Raw genomic sequence first — 17,646 nt, 5'->3', positions numbered from 1 at the left:
TGATGAAGCCAGTACACTGGTGAAACATGTAGGGAGGGTTTGGTCACTGGTACCTTTTTTTAGGCAGGGGACCGCTATTCTACCTCTAACACGGGATAGTGCTTGTTAACTAACAGACCTACAGAATCTACCTCTTGATAGAAGTGTTTGTGTGTGGGCAACTCTAGTGTGCTTTCTCCCCCTTCTCTTTCCCCTGCTTAGGGGTGTAAGAAAAGAGGAAGGAGAGATCCTAGCAGTGAAAGAGGTCTCTCTCCACACCTAGGTTCTGATAGGAGTGTGTATGTGTGGTCTGAACGTACCCTCTGCCCCGCACTCCTTCCCCGTTTAGGGGTGTAAGAAAGGAGTAAGGGGAGTTTTTAGGAGTGGAAGAGGTCAATCTCCTCACCTATGTATGACTGCTGACAAAAGCGAGCAATCACAAAATCGAATGCTCCTCTGCTACTATGGAAGAATCTAATAAGTAGCCTGCAGCCAGACCACACTAGGACCACTAGGACGTATTGGGTAATCTGGATACCTACAGATTCGCCCCAAAACACTGGTGGATTAACCCTCCCGCCCCCCACAGAATTTCATGTGCACTTTAAGCAAACACTTCTCCCCAATATCAGATGATAGATGTGATCTTTACACAATAATAGAGTGATAGCGGTACCCCGATAGTTTGGATCATACTTGTATTTGCTTTTAGCATAAATAGTAAAAGTTTTTATGTTTTATCTTAACAAGGGTGACCCTGTATAGGGAAATTTTTTGGGTTATCAACCCTCTCTCATTTTTCTTTTTGTCAAAGTGGTTTCTGCCGCAGAATACTTGGCGGATTTTGCATTTACAAAATACGCCGTCAATCGGGACCTAATATTCAGATTTTGCTTTCTGTCTACAGCTCAAAACAAGACCTATGTGTCTCCATAGAAACAGGCCACAAACAAATCCTGTGCAATGTAATCTCGCAATCATGCTTTCTTCTATCTATCCCCTACTTTTTACTAACCTTCCAATGAAATCTACGGCATCCTCCGGCAGTGCAGAAAGCGCCAGTCTTGATAAATCTCCCCCCAAAGGTTATACTCACATGTCCGTTTTTTTTAATGGACCATGAATACCGGCTGTCAAAATATGGCATGTTCTATTTTGTCCATTTTTACTGCCCTACAACCCTCATACTATACAATTCAAGGGGGCTGTTTTTTATGCCCGTTTTTTCAGAAAGGCACGCTTAAGAGCTATGGACCTAATTTAATTTAGTTAACAGAATGTTTGTGGACCAGACTTTACAGAATTGTTTCATTTTTATTTTTTTTATGCGTTGGGGCAAAAAAAAAAGAGAAAAACGAAATTGTTGCAAAGATGAACATAGCCTTCACATTTATGTCTCTTCGTGAATTCTAATTTTCCATGCATCGATTTTTATTTGGTCAGAGGGGTCGTGCACGCTGGCGTTTCATGGCTGTGTACTACGTCTGAGCTGTACTGGACTTTATGTAGCATCCGTAGCAGCTTGGGGGGGCCCCGGCTTTCATCAGAAGACCCCTGTAAGGTATAGATTGTAAGAAAGAGATTATGAAGTAATACAGTTCTTCGATGGCGGTGACCTGACAGCCTTGCATATAACGCATTTGTTTGCATTTATTATGGAAATGCTTTGCAGACATGATCCGTACCGTGCTGTCTTCTCATCTGTAGGATATGGAATTTAGGCTGCTTTTTGTCTTTTCTTGCCCTGGGCGCTCATGGCAGTGCTTTCTTCTCAAACTCTTTATCTGAATTATGGATATAGCTCTGTCTTCCAAGTTTTATACTGTATGCAGTTTTTTCCTGGCATTTGTTGCTGTTATTTTCAAGCTGCTGAAATCATTGTAAAGTGTTCTTGCTAACAGGTGTGCGCCATTGAACCAAAGCAATAATTTGTAGTCCTTTCCTCCCATCGTCGCCATGGTAACGGGCACTTACCAGCACATCATATAGGCACCTGCCTGACCCAGCGCTTCCCATGTGCTTGTCAATGGCATCATACACTGAGCTGTGTTGCTGTTGCAGACTGGTCTGGTTTATACTGTATACTTTCATGCTTCTTCATAATGAGCAGATTCAAAGGGTTTTCAGGGACCTAAGTGTTGATAACCTATCCTCAAGATTGGTCATCAGTTTTGATCTGTGGGCATGGGGGGGGGGGTTGCGGCACTCAGGAGAGAGCTACGGCTTCTTCTTTGCCCATTGACATCATGACCATGGTTCACATGTCCTTTGTGTACCCAATTCAAGTGAATTTAATTGCCAACTGTTCTTTAGTTTGAAGGGGATTTTGTCTAGACCAGAGATTGACAACTTGCGGCTCTCCAGCTGTTACAAAACGACAACTCCCATCATGCCAAGTCTGCCTACAGCTATCAGCCTACAGCAGGGCATGGTAGGAGTTGTAGTTTTACAACAGCTGCAGAGCCGCAGGTTGGCCAGCCCTGGTCTAGACGGACCTCTTCTAAGCGATAACAGTTACTGACTGCCACCAAACTAATTTCAAGGAGTTGTAAAGGGTTCACCACTTGTTCACCACTTATTGATTGGCTAAGAAGGCTTATGTGACTCCCAAGTAACTTTATTTGAAAGCAGTTGGTGAGCCAGCCAGATTATCTTCTTGGCAAATATGTGAGAGACATGCAACAGACCCTTATGGACCTCATTATACAATATGTTAATGAGTTCTGTACGGTGTCCAACGTGAGTTTTATTTCAGATCTGTCACCCACCACAAAGCAAACGGGAATATATTATATTATATATAATCAAAAGGGTAACAACCTATTCTCACATTTCCTCAAAGCTCAGTGTGTTATTAGGTTGATTCCCAAGCGAAAGGTCACTGGTTCAAATCAGGAGCAGCCATGAAGAAGATTTCCCAAGAAAAGAGAAACGGCATCATCCAGCTCATCGATAGCGGTATCTCGGCCAAGAAAATTGCCAAACTGCATCATCATGTGAGTGACTTGACATTTGGAAGAATAAGAAATGGAGTCCATACATCCATTCCAAAGCCAAGAGGTGGATGTCCAGGCAAAATATCGGAGTCAACAATTTGGCTCATCTAAAGTTCTATCAGTTCTGGTGCGACAAACACTGCAGTGGAGGTGGCTCGTATGCTTCGTAATATTGAGATCACAGATGTCCATGCAAGCACCGTGCGATGCACATTACAAGTCTAGAATGGTGGCCTGAAAAAAGGTGAAGAAGCCTCGATTTATCGATATCGTAATAAGAAGCGTCGGCTTGAGTTTGCAAAAAAGTATGAATAATGGACAGTAGAAGATTGGAAACAGGTGATTTAGAGTAATGAGATGAAATTCAACAGACTGGGCACTTATGGGTGCAAATGGGTCTGGATGAAACAAGGGAAAAGGGGGCTAACGGATCGAGAAATTGAAGGAACTGTCAATTTCGGTGGAGGAAGCCTGATGATATAGGGTTGTTTCACAGCCAAAGGCATTGGGTACATGACCAGGATCGATGGTGGTCTCAATGCTGAGCTATATGTGAGTATCCTACAAGACAAGTTACTTCGTACACTCGAGTACTATGGGTATAAAAAGGACAACATAGTGTTCCAGCAGGACAACAATCCAAGAATTGAGATTAGCGAAGAAATGGTTCAATGACAATGAAGTAGAGAAGCTGGATTGGCCTCCCCACAGTCCCCAGTCCACAACCTAATCGAACACTTGTAAGAACAATATACAATAAAATGCAATTAAATACAGTGGAAATTCACGGGGATTAAATACGTTAATAGGAGTAGTTCCTTATTTGTATAATACACGTTGCGGTGCCTGGCTCACTGCACTATGGTAAAGTGCTCTGCCGTTGTTCAGTTCCAGTTGAAATACAGACAAGCAGATAGGTAGGTAAAATTTGTCGTACAAATCCTGCTGTATAAAAATCTCCAGTAATACTGTCACTTCACAACTATTGTGCACTAGTACAATCTAATGGCTATTGCACTAATTTCAGTCCCGTGCCAAATGTTGGCTGTTATATTCGTGGATTGAATCTTCTTACCTTCCTTACTGTTGGTGTCTTACTTCAGCGAGGATCGAGCAGCGCGGGACTCAGCCGGCGTCTCGCTACTTCCTCCTCCAGCCAACTTACCCGAGATCTCGTGGGAATTCGGGCGGGATTTCAACTTTGCTCCGATATAATAGGAAGGTAGAGATATTTTGAATTTGTCGATCTTAGTTCAGATCTTATCAACAGTCCTTCATTCCGATTTTACAGCATGGCCATGCTTGTAGATGCGGAGGTGCCTCTTTACAGGTGTGCGATCCAGGCCAGGTGCGTTTCGGGAACTCTCCTTCCCTTCATCAGTGGTACCGCATCACCTGTTTGCCTCCGCCTTTTATTTCGTAGATGGCACCAAAATGTGGATCACTGGATTTCCTTCTTAGACAAGACTTATGCGTTTTCTGTGCGTCTTTTTTGTACATGTGCGTTTTTTGTGCTGTATGTTCCTTTCATCTTTCTCAACTTCTTGTATGAACAGAATTCCTATTTTGAATTGCATGTCTGAGTTATTTGATTTTAAAGTTGAACATATACCCATACTTATAGTATGTAGTACCTGCAGTTTCATATAGCAGTGATTATTATAAATTATTTCTTTGAAGTGTATTCGATACATTCGTTACAATTGTTATAATATAAAATTGATAAAATGTTAAAATTTAGACACCTAAATAAATGTGATAAAATACAAGAATAAATAATCGCGGATCATTTACTCATAGTAACATAGTACATAACATAGTACATAAGGCCGAAAAAAGACATTTGTCCATCCAGTTCGGCCTGTTATCCTGCAAGTTGATCCAGAGGAAGGCAAAAAAAAAACTGAGGTAGAAGCCAATTTTCCTCACTTTAGGGGAATAAAAAATTCCTTCCCGACTCCAATCAGGCTAACTCCCTGGATCGACGACCCCTCTCTAGTAGCCATAGCCTGTAATATTACGCTCCAGAAATACATCCAGGCCCCTCTTGAATTCCTTTATTGTACTCACCATCACCACCTCCTCAGGCAGAGAGTTCCATAGTCTCACTGCTCTTACCGTAAAGAATCCTCTTCTATGTTTGTGTACAAACCTTCTTTCCTCCAGACGCAGAGGATGTCCCCTCGTCACAGTCACAGTCCTGGGGATAAATAGCTGATGGGATAGATCTCTGTACTGACCCCTGATATATTTATACATAGTAATTAGATCTCCCCTCAGTCGTCTTTTTTCTAACGTGAATAACCCTAATTTTGATAATCTTTCAGGGTACTGTAGTTGCCCCATTCCAGTTATTACTTTAGTTGGCCACCTCTGGACACTCTCCAGCTCTGCTATGTCTGCCTTGTTCACTGGAGCCCAGAACTGTACACAGTACTCCATGTGTGGTCTGACTAATGATTTGTAAAGTAGTAGGAATATGTTCTCATCACGAGCATCTATGCCCCTTTTGATGCAACCCATTATCTTATTGGCCTTGGCAGCAGCTGCCTGACACTGTTTTTTGCAGCTTAGTTTGCTGTTTAATAAAATTCCTAGATCCTTTTCCATGTCAGTGTTACCAAGTGTTTTATCATTTAGTATGTACGGGTGACTTGCATTATTTCTTCCCATGTGCATAACCTTACATTTTGTCAGTGTTAAACCTCATCTACCACTTATCTGCCCAAGCCTCCAGTCTCTCCAGATCGCTCTGTAGTAGTATACTGTCCTTTTCAGTGTTAATTACTTTACACAGTTTAGTGTCATCTGCGAAAATTGATATTTTACTATGCAAGCCTTCTACAAGATCATTAATAAATATATTGAAGAGAATAGGGCCCAATACTGACCCCTGAGGTACTTCACTAGTGACAGTGACCCAATCTGAGTGTGTACCGTTAATAACCACCCTCTGTTTTCTATCACTGAGCCAGTTACTTACCCACTTACAGACGTTTTCTCCCAGTCCGAGCATTCTCATTTTATATACTACTAACCTTTTATGTGGTACAGTGTCAAATGCTTTGGAGAAGTCCAGATATACGACATCCATTGATTCGCCGCTGTCAAGTCTAGAACTTACCTCCTCATAGAAACTGATTAAATTAGTTTGACATGACCGATCCCTCACGAAGCCATGCTGATATGGCGTTACTTGCTTATTTCCTTTAAGATGCTCTAACATAGCATCTCTCAGAAAACCTTAAAACAGTTTACCCACAACAGATGTTAAACTTACCGGCCTATAGTTTCCAGGCTCTGTTTTAGGACCCTTTTTGAATATTGGCACCACATTTGCCATGCGCCAATCCTGTGGGACATTCCCTGTCAGTATAGAGTCCGCAAATATCAGAAATAAGGGTCTGGCTATGACATTACTTAATTCCCTTAGGATACGGGGGTGTATGCCATCCGGTCCTGGCGATTTGTCTATTTTGATCTTTTTAAGTCGCTGTTGTACTTCTTCCTGGGTCAGACAGGACACTTTTAATGGCAAATTTATTTCAACATTCAGCATTTCATCTGACAGTTTATATTCCTCAGTGAATACACTGGAGAAAAAAAATATTTAACAGCTTTGCTTTCTCCTCGTCGCTCTCTGCGAATCCCCCCTCATTACTCTTTAAAGGGCCGACACCTTCAGATTTATACTTTTTAACATTTATATAATTGAAGAACATTTTAGGCCTCTTTCACACTTGCGTTGTCCGGATCCGGCGTGTACTCCACTTGCCGGAATTACACCCCACATCCGGAAAAACGCAAGTGTACTGAAAGCATTTGAAGACGGATCCGTCTTCAAAATGCTTTCAGTGTTACTATGGCAGCCAGGACGCTATTAAAGTCCTGGTTGCCATAGTAGGAGCGGGGGAGCGGTATACTTACAGTCCGTGCGGCTCCCCGGGGCGCTCCAGAATGACGTAAGAGCGCCCCATGCGCATGGATGACGTGTCCATGCGATCACGTGATCCATGCGCTTGGGGCGCCCTGACGTCACTCTGGAGCGCCCCGGGAGCCGCACGGACGGTAAGTATGCTGCTCCCCCGCTCCCCGCTACACTTTACCATGGCTGCCAGGACTTTAGCGTCCCGGCAGCCATGGTAACCATTCAGAAAAAGCTAAACGTCGGATCCGGTAATGCGCCGAAACGACCTTTAGCTTAAGGCCGGATCCGGATCAATGCCTTTCAATGGGCATTAATTCCGGATCCGGCCTTGCGGCAAGTCTTCAGGATTTTTGGCCGGAGCAAAAAGCGCAGCATGCTGCGGTATTTTCTCCGGCCAAAAAACGTTCCGTTCCGGAACTGAAGACATCCTGATGCATCCTGAACGGATTTCACTCCATTCAGAATGCATTAGGATAAAACTGATCAGGATTCTTCCGGCATAGAGCCCCGATGACGGAACTCTATGCCGGAAGAAAAGAACGCAGGTGTGAAAGAGCCCTTAGGGTTAGTTTTACTCTCTTTGGCAATTAATCTCTCAGTCTCTAGTTTGGCCGCTTTTATTTGTTTTTTACATGTTCTGTTTTTTTCCTTATAGTTTTTCAGTGCTTCCGTGCTACCCTCCTGTTTTAGTGTTTTATATGCTTTCTTTACAGTTCTGTTTATCCACATTGGTTTCTTTTTGTTCCTTAACCTTTTATTCCCATACGGTATGTACCTCTCACAATGAGATTTTAGGATGTTTTTTAAAGATATCCCATTTTGTGGCTGTATTTTTATTTTTGAGGACTTTGTCCCAGTTAGTTAGGCCTATGGCCTCTCTTAGTTGGCTAAATTTACTCAAATGTGATTATTCTAATTTTCTACTTTGGGTCATATAATATGTAATAAATATAATTATACTGATGTGTGTATGGAGATTTCGGTAGATCTGCTCAAGATTTCCATTGTATTTAATTGCATTTTATTGTATATTGTTCTTACAAGTGTTCGATTTAGGTTGTGGACTGGGGACTGTGGGGAGGCCAATCCAGCTTCTCTACTTCATTGTCGTTGAACCATTTCTTCGCTAATCTCAATTCTTTGGATTGTTGTCCTGCTGGAACACTATGTCGCCCTTTTTATACCCATAGTTCTTACCATTTTGCACACGTGTCCATTTATAAATTTTGTGATTTTAATTACATTTTATAAAATTTTACAAGTCCAAATGCAGTGTGCTCGCCCATAACTTTTAGCTTTTATACTAATACCCATTACTGGAGGGTGGGTGTCCCTCTAATCTGGGTTAGCAGCACCTATTTCACAATCTCGCCCAGAGTGAGCCACCGCTGTGAAGTCTATACTTGTAAGTAGAGTTGAAGAAAAAGCCGTATTTGTACCCAAGTAAGTTTACTTTCACATTAGCGTTTTTTGCGGGGCCGTCATGGATCTGCAAAAACACTTCGGTTACAATAATACAACCACATGCATCCGTCATGAATGGATTCTGTTGTATTATGTCTTCTATAGTCATGACGGATGCGTCATGAACACCATTGTAAGTCAATGGGGGACAGATTCGTTTTCCATTGTGTCAGAGAAGACTGATCCGTCCTGACTTACATTGTGTGCCAGAACAGATCTGTCTTGCTCCGTACCACATGGTGGACAGAAAAAAACGATGCATGCAGCGTTTCGGTGTCCGCCTCCAGAGCGGAATGGAGACTGATCGGAGGCAAACTGATGCATTCTGAGCGGATCCTTTTCCATTCAGAATGCATAAGGGCAAAACTAATCCGTTTTGGACCGCTTCTGAGAGTCTATGACGGATGTCGGAAACTGAAAGCCAAAACGCTAGTGTGAAAGTAGCCTAAGCCGACCAGTATGCCCCAACATTGGGAATGTGTAGAAAGAGACCTAGGAACAGATTTCACTCGAGACATGCTGTCGATCAGATTCAAGCATGCCCAGAAGGATTCAGGCAGTGTTGAAAGCCAAAGGTGGATTTACAAAATGTAGAATTTTAGGAGCAAAATGGTAACATCACAGTTACATGACAAGAATCTGCATAACTAATCATATGCTAAATAGTTGCTAGTCCAATTTATGTATGAGATAGCCAAGATGATTGTCTATAAAATGATGGGAGTCTCACGTTCTAAGCTATAGTAGATGGTGAGATATGGAGCCTGAAAGTCAAAAGTTCAAAACATTGTTACACTTTTGCTCGTCTGTGTGTGTGTGTGTGTGTGTGTGTGTGTGTGTGTATATATATATATATATATATATATATATATATATATATATATATATATATATATTAGAGCAAAAGAAGGCAGCACTCCAGATAATGATGAAAAATTGGACGGTTTATTCACTCATCAGCAACGTTTCAGCTCTCTCTATGGAGCCTTTTTCCAGCTGGAAAAAGGCTCCATAGAGAGAGCTGAAACGTTGCTGACGAGTGAATAAACCGTCCACTTTTTCATCATTATCTGGAGTGCTGCCTTCTTTTGCTCTATTATCTATACATGAGATCTTGGTCGCAGGTCTCTTAGGAGGATATTTTTGCACCCGTTTGTTCCTTTTTTTTGTGTGCTGCTTCTTTCCTTTCTGTTTATATTTTTATATATATATATATATATATTTATATTTATATAAAAAACAAAAAGAGGCCACAGCAGCACAAGACCAGTGAAAGTGGGTGCAGGTAATTCTCACAGCCGCAGGCTCACACGGCTATCGTAAGTATAGCATCAAAGGACGAGGCAGCACTCCAAATGAGGTGAAAGAATGGTGGATCTTTTATTCCCCTTGCAACGTTTCAACCGCTCAATGCGGTCGAAACGTTGCAAGGAGAATAAAAGATCCATCATTCTTTCACCTCATTTGGAGTGCTGCCTCGTCCTTTGATGCTATATATATATATATATATATATATATATATCTACTTTCACACTCTTGTTTTGGCTTTCCATTTGTGAGTTCCGTCATGGGCTCTCAGAAGCTGTCCAAAACTGATCCGTTTTGCCCTAATGCATTCTGAATGGAAAAGGATCCGCTCAGAATACATCAGTTTGCCTCCGTTCCATCACCATTCCTCTTTGGGGGCGGACACCAAAACGCTGCTTGCAGCGTTTTGCTGTCCATTTGACGAAACTGAGCCAAACTGATCCGTCTTGGCACACAATGTAAGTCAATGGGGACGGATCCGTTTTCTCTGACACAATCTGGCACAATAGAAAACGGATCCGTCTCCCATTGACTTTCAGTGGAGTTCATGGTGGATCCGTCTTGGCTATGTTACAGATAAAACAAACGGATCCGTTCATGACTGATGCATGCGGTTGTATTATTGTAACGGATCCATTTTTGCAGATCCATGACGGATCCGCCCAAAACGTGAGTGTGAAAGTAGCCTAAATTACATGAGCTGTGTTATTTGGTATTAGTGGGTAGGAATGCTAGATGGGAGCAATAAGGCATCACCCTGAAAAGGCAAGACAGACACTCCTTGGTGGTGTGTACACAGGAAAGGAATCAAATGAGGTTGTATGCACGTAACTAAAACAAAAGGATTTGGAAATGAAGAAAGTTACATATAACTTGGTACAGGTGCCAGCAATCTGGACCTCTAGTCCAGATCCTTCCAGTGATATAAGATCCAGGGGGACCTAATTTTCATACGTGTGTCATTGAGACTACTGGTAAAATTTAACTTGTTATTAACCTCTATGAAGGGGACAGAGTATTTCTGTTCCTGGTGTGGGGATTCGCTCTGGTAGTTAGGATAAGCGGGCGCAGTACAAAGGCAAAATACAAGTTTATAATTCAAACTTCAGTGTTTATTCACACATGATGCCAAAAACAAAACGTCACTTTTGCAGTGTTTGTGTTACTTTACACCCAATGGCAAGTTAACATAACAAAAGTCATAGTGGTGCCAGTTCTGCCTCAAAGTTCAAACAGAGGCTTTAGACGGCCTGTTCCCCTGACATACGGGTCTAAGTTCTCCAGCCCAGCACAGGCCTCAGATACCAGCACACAGACCTCCTGAGCTCCACTGTCAGACGGAGGTAATCCTCTGCACCTGGCAGTGCTCGCTGGTTTTATGCCTGGCAAAACCCGGCCTGGAATATGAGGAGTAGTCACCCACCCAGCACTTTGACTACTCCCAGTAAGAGCCGTCCCGGATCAGCTATACAGCCATTCTAAGCACCAAGGTGTCAAACAGCAACTGCTGCTGACACATAAAACTGCCTCTTACTCCACCTAGGCCAGGAACCTCGGTGACACGTACCTATCATCCACGATGATTCCTTGTACCTTCTTACATTGGCTATTGTTTAATGGCTAGGAATGGGAAGAAGTCTTGTCATATAGCTTCAGAATAAAATTGGCAAAATGACAACAACATCCTTTTTAATAGTTATCATTTTTTATAAATTTCAATAGACCAGACATTCTTAGCATTATTGTATCACAGTAGTATAACCCAGCCGTGGACCCTCAGTTGAGATCCAAATATAGCAGCCCACCGAATAAAACAGTACAATTCCCCTGTGGCTGCAGAATATTCTGTTGTCTTCAGAGTTGAAGCCAAGGTCCATATGGAGACTACGGAGGTGTATGTTTCTTAGTTATTGAATTTTTGATCATAAAGTAGACCCATCTAGCCACAACCCAGGAGTCAGGTTGCCATGCCATTGCCAACCCATTCAGGGTTTTCTGTTGATGTCTCAAAAAAAAAAAAATGAAACATCAGGTGTGGTCTGCCTGCTCTCCAAAGTCAGCATTAAGTTGTCCATTCTTGATTACAATTTCCCATAGGCCCAAAAAGTTCTCATAGACATGGTAAATTACTTACCAACCATTTTCAAGGAACAGACTATATAGCAGATTTTAAGGACCATTGTCTAGCAGCCTTCACTAAGTACTTTAGTTATTATTAGCTGCTTTCCAGCTCAAGATCTTTTTTTAACTATGGCTTGATCGGAATTAGAGAAGCTTTTTTTTTTTTTTGTAATCCCAATAAAGCCATTTGTGTATTTGATGCGGAAGAGCTACTTGGTATCATAGACAGCTGGCACCCAAGGTATACACAGTGTAGCTCCCATCTTCAAGAGACCCCCTTGTGAACCATCTGGATCTGTGGAAGTTCAGTCTGAGTGTCTAAAAGAAGAGGATTAACACGTCAGCATCTTCTTTCCTTAATACTTTAATCTAGTTGGTGCTTGGAGAAGGAGAGTGGCCAAGTTACCAGGCAGCTCTTGAGTTTGTTTGCAAATAGGGGGTCTAGAGTGAAGAACCCTGCTAAAATCTAGGAGGTGGGCCTATGCTAGGGAGGGCACACACACAATACCTAGGCAAGTGAGCAGTAGGTCAATCATTATTTAGTGTAGATGGTGTTAATGTAACCTGGAAGGTAGAATTCCTTGTGGTAGTGTTTATTTCTTAGGGTACGTTTTAGATGCTGTGGAAAACAACTGCCACTGATGTCACTTTAAGGGTACGTCCACACCCACACGTGATGGAAAATACAGAGGGAAGGTCTGCTGTGGATTTTGTAGCTGATTCATGAATATGTAAATATTCATGATTCAGTATTTCATGCAGTTTTCACTGTGGCATTGGCCGTAGACTTTACCCTCTCACTGAGTGAAATCCGCTGGGGGGATCTGCAGCATAAATTGACACTAAATTAAAATTTCTCACCGCAGATCAATTTACAGTGCAGATTTTTTTATGTAGCGTGTGGATGTGAGTTCTTAAAATCTCACCCACTTGGCTGGTACTGTGCAACACTGCAGACTTGCTGCACGAAAATCCATGACTGCAAATTTGCAGTGCGTGTGAACAAACTCCAAATCACAGTGATGCAGATTTCTCCCTATGCATTGCAATGGTCATGTTCAAGGAACAGCTCGATTTAAATGATTGGGACTATTATACACCTCTTGCACCTGCGCAAGAGATCCCGCTAGGGGGGCCTTCCCATGCTGCAGCAGCGTGTGAAGGCACCCTTAAATGGGCCACAGTGCAGCTTTTGCAATCAGTGGCAGCATCAGGACCCGCACCACTCAGAAAGTTATCTTAGTGATATACAGCAAACTTCTGTGGTGGAAACTGACGAATTCCGCCTGTCATGGTTTTACATCCCTGACCTATTTTGGCCAGGGATGGACAGAATTTGGCATCCAGAGGTTTCCAGGGGGCAGCTTGACTTTTTTTTTTTTTTCAATGGTCCAACAATAAGTACATCCATAGACAGAAAGCTCAAAAGTGCGATGCTGTCAGTAAAGTTGACGGGGAAAGGGAAGTTGTGGTTTGGACTCAGGAGTGAGACTCCCAAATATCTGTAAAGTTTACTGCCAGTCCACTGATCTCGCATTTTATTACTTTGCTGGTTACAGCTCTTCTAATAACATTTTTCTGTAAAGCTTGCTTTAAGGGTTTTTCTGGGAATAATTACTTTTTATCTAATGCCCATGCAGTGCTGGATGTAAACACTCTTTGGACCAGAATATGGACTCACCAGATGCAGTGTGGAGTAGGTAAGTATGAATCTGTGGGCATTACATAAAAAGTAATTATTCCCGGACAACCCCTTTAAGGGGTGTTCAGCATTTATAAATGAAACTTGTTATGTAGAAAATGATTTGCGTTATTCCAGCCTAACATCATTGATGACCAAACCTTTTATAGGCCACCAGCATCCCTGCCGATCAGCTGTTTGGCGGAGGCTGCAGCGTTTTTCGAGCACTGCAGCCTCTTCAGTATTTCCTAGACGCCCCTTTACATAGTAGTGACTGTGCATGGCTATTACAGTTTCTTCCAAGCAAACAGGACAAAGCTGTAATCTCCTTCAGGATGTGCAGTAAACATTGAAGAGGCTGCAGTGCTTGCAGAAGTGCTGCACCCCTTCAAACAGATGATTGGTGGGGTGTTAAGTCAGACCCGGGGCGTTGCTAGGGTCTTCTCAAAAGATCCGGGGCCAAAGCCCCAATGCATATGGCCCAATTCTCTAAGTCCACCAAACTCCCCCACCCCCAGAAACACTAGCACTGAAGACATTTTGCTGTACTTGCTATACAGCAGCACATACCTGTCACATCCAGTGCCTCCCAGGTGACGTCTCCTCTGATTGTAGATCTTCTCTGTCATCATCTCCATTCGGTCCGGGCAACTTCTCTCAGCCGCGCCTCGTCTCTGCAGAGTGTGACACACAGACATCTTAGCGTCCTCACTTTTCTCTACCCCCAAATACTTTCCTGAAGAAAAATGAGTGCCCCCATAGTAATAGTACTCCTCATAGTCCCACCAATAGTAATTCCCTTCTAGAATGCCCTCATTAGTAATACTGCCCCCTACAGTTCCCTAACAGTGATAACGCTCCAGAAGAGTGCCTCCATTAGTAGAAGAGCCCTCCAGTATTAATGATGCCCTAACAGAGCCCCCAGTAGAATTAAGGCCCCACCTATTGTTTCCCTAGTGGCAATAAAGCTCTCTACAGACCCCTCAGTAGTAATAAGGCCCCCATTGTGCTCTTAGTAGAAATAATGTGGATCTAGAAGTCCCTCCTATAGAGCCCCCAGTAGTAATAAGAATGCCTAATGTCCCCTGGATATAAAATGCCCCCACATTGCCCCAAGTATTTATAATGCCCCCTACTATTATAATGCTTGCCCTGAAGTGCCCCCAGTATTTATGGTTCAATTTGTTTTTATTGAAAAACCATATACATTTGAAAACATACAGTATGAGCTAGTTACATTTGAGTATATGTATTATGTGGGCATTACAATAGTACATATCAAGTCAGTACATAGAAAAAAGAGTTATCAAACATCAATATTAGATGGATGAAGTAGAACAGGGGAAGACAAGACAAGGGATCCAGGGGGAAGGGTAAGGAGGGAGGGGGGGGGAATGAGATTGAACTGGCAGTCCATACAAGATATGACTGCAGTCAGACTGGACAGAATATTTTAAGTGGTAGATCCTGAGGACAACCAACCCGAGAAACCTGCTGATGTACGGAACTGGTACCAGGCCTCCCATTGTTTAGAGTGAGCAACTCCAAGACCTTGATCTTCGGCTTCCAGCTCCTCTAGACGTGCTAGAGAATCCAAAGCATTAACCCAAGTGATCCTAAGGGGACTATCTGATGATCTCCAGGCTCTGGGAATTTGAAGTGCCCCCAGTATTTATAATGCCCCCTGTAGTTATATTCCTCCATTTACTGTCCTCAGAAATTAGAATTCCTCAGCCCCTCCATCATACAGTCCCATGTAAATAACATTATTTCCCTCCTCCGCCGTTGAGTCCCATGTAAATACCATCACACCATCTCTTCAGCCCCCTCCAAAATACTGTCCCATGTAAATACCATCACACCAGCTGTCCTGCCCCCTCCAATATGCAGTCCCACATAAATAACAGGACATTCGGGGCCTGGGACAAAACATCAGGGCTGCAGGCCCCCGAATGTTTTAACCTAGCAACGCCCCTGAGTCAGACCTCCACTGATCTGAAATTGATGGCCTGATACCACTGTAAGCTTATCTTACTGATTCTGCGTCACTCCTATTCTGCTGATCTGTGTTGGTCCTGTTCACAGTGTCTATGCGATGATGTTGCGTGCCAATCCTTACCTCGTGGTGTGACCTCAACCTAGACAACATGTCACCATGGTGGCTAAGTGACACCTGCCATTGTAGCATTTTGTCCATGACCACATCACGTCATGTGGCAGAGAGGTCCAAAGATCAGTGGAGATCGGCATTGTGGCAACTCCGCTGAATCAAATTCACAGACCTTTCTATGCTTACAGCAATTTTGGGTCGATCAGTGTAACGGACTCCTCTTCTGCCTATTTTATATATTGGGTTCTTGAGACAAATAAGATACGTTGAAATAAATTCATAATTTTGGACTACGACCACGCCTGAGGAACAAGTGTCATCATGTTCTGGTTGGTAAGGCCTATTAGATGTGTATCGGGCAAACCAGCCAATATCGGTGGCACTGGCTGGCTATCTAATGTGTATGGAGACCTTCTACCTCTCCCCTTACATCTGCCTACATAAGCATCGGGCGGTTGGATTTCAGTATGCCTAATCCTTTTGTTCATAGGTAGATAAGACACCACTTTTAGACTAGTGCGTTACTGGTGTTTTGTAGATTCTCTCCACCGTGCAGCTGGAGATCGATGAAACCCCCCGATACTTCAGCAGACGTCTCACCCACTCTAGCCAGAAATGGACTGAAAAAAGGATTTCTGTGTAGATCCATAAACCACTGCTGGGATTCAACGGAAACCAGTTCTAGCTGTGCAGAGGCTTTGATTAGAAGACCGCACTTTCCATTTAAGCTGGTTCATTTTCCTTTTCTACTTTGACTTTGACATTATTTTCTTATGCCTCCCCCCCCTTTCTTTCCCTTTAGATACTAAGCCATGCCTTTGGTGAAGAGAAACATAGAACCCCGGCACCTCTGCCGGGGAACGGTGCCGGATGGGATCACCAGTGAACTGGAGTGCGTGACCAATAATACCCTTGCTGCCATCATCCGACAGCTCAGCAGCCTAAGTAAGGAGCCTTCATTCTGTCATGTACAGCTGACGTAATGGTCTAAGTAAAGGCGCTATCCGTTTTAGGGCGCCTGTACACATTGGTTGTGCTTCACCAGGTTTACTATGAATTACTGCAGTTCGGCTTGTGCAGGTGAAGCATGTTTTTTGCATTTTTCACCTTTACTAGCCGCACGACTGAAAACGTCGGGGATTTACTATAAAACAGTAAGCAGATTTGGCCACAGCGATCCAGCCATGCTTCACATACACTTTGTAAGCACTGCACTATTGTAATATACGCTGACCTAATAAAGGGTCTTCCTCCTGATTTAACCAGATCCCTTCCCCCAAACCACCAATTAATCATCTAATGCAGAGGGCCACAGCCAGCATTTTATAGAGAACTGCATGCACCTCCATTGATATCAGCTGGCGTCCTGCAATGTGAAGCAAGCCCTGGGCTCCCAGCAGCAGGACCCGCTATAATGAACCTGCAATGTCAGATGGGATTTTAATTTTATACGGTTTCTTTAAATGAGATTACACAAGATCCTGTCTGCCGGTCACAGCATTATTCTCAATAGCTTTACATTGTCCTGTTTGCCAGCACAGCTTTATACTGGATGTCCTACCATCTGTGCCCTCCTAAGATCAGACAGGAATATAAGTGGTAGATTTGTCTAGTCTAAGGCTCCATGCACACAGCTGTTGCCGTTTTTGCGGTCCGCAAACCGTGGATGCGTAAAATATGGTTACCGGCCGTGTGCATGCCACACTTTCCTCAGCCCCTATTATTGAAATACCTATTCCGACAAAAATAGGACATGTTCTATAACAGGGCTTGACAAATTTCCTTGGAATCTAGGAGCCAGCTAAAAAAGTTAGGAGCCAGGCAGAGCCGCGTCATAAAGCCCTCAGTAGATGCCCCCATAGTGCTCCCCCCCCCCACTTCTCCATAGAGCCCCCTAATAATGCATGCAGTACATAGGGCCCCCAGTATATGCCCCCATAGTGCTCCTTCCCCTCTTATCCATAGTGCCCCCCATAATGTGCCAGTATATAGGGCCCCCATGGTGCTTCCCCTCTTCTCCATAGTGCCCCCCCTTGTTGTGCCAGTATATAGGGCCCCC

At 43.3% G+C, this 17,646-nt stretch overlaps 1 protein-coding gene across 1 annotated transcript in view; it reads left to right on the top strand.

Moving 5' to 3' along the window:
* WASF3 (WASP family member 3) overlaps positions 1-17,646 on the top strand; it is an 82,027-nt gene that overhangs the window by 42,043 nt on the left and 22,338 nt on the right. The window contains exon 3 of the mRNA XM_040426177.1: positions 16,390-16,532. Within this exon, the coding sequence (XP_040282111.1) occupies positions 16,400-16,532 (133 nt within the window). The 5' untranslated portion in view covers positions 16,390-16,399. The remainder of the gene's footprint in view (positions 1-16,389; positions 16,533-17,646) is intronic.

This window comes from Bufo bufo, chromosome 3 (genome assembly GCF_905171765.1).
Source record: "Bufo bufo chromosome 3, aBufBuf1.1, whole genome shotgun sequence".
NCBI lineage: Eukaryota > Metazoa > Chordata > Amphibia > Anura > Bufonidae > Bufo > Bufo bufo.
Note: the sequence above shows the minus strand (reverse complement) of the source record. Positions and strands in the feature narration are given on the sequence as shown.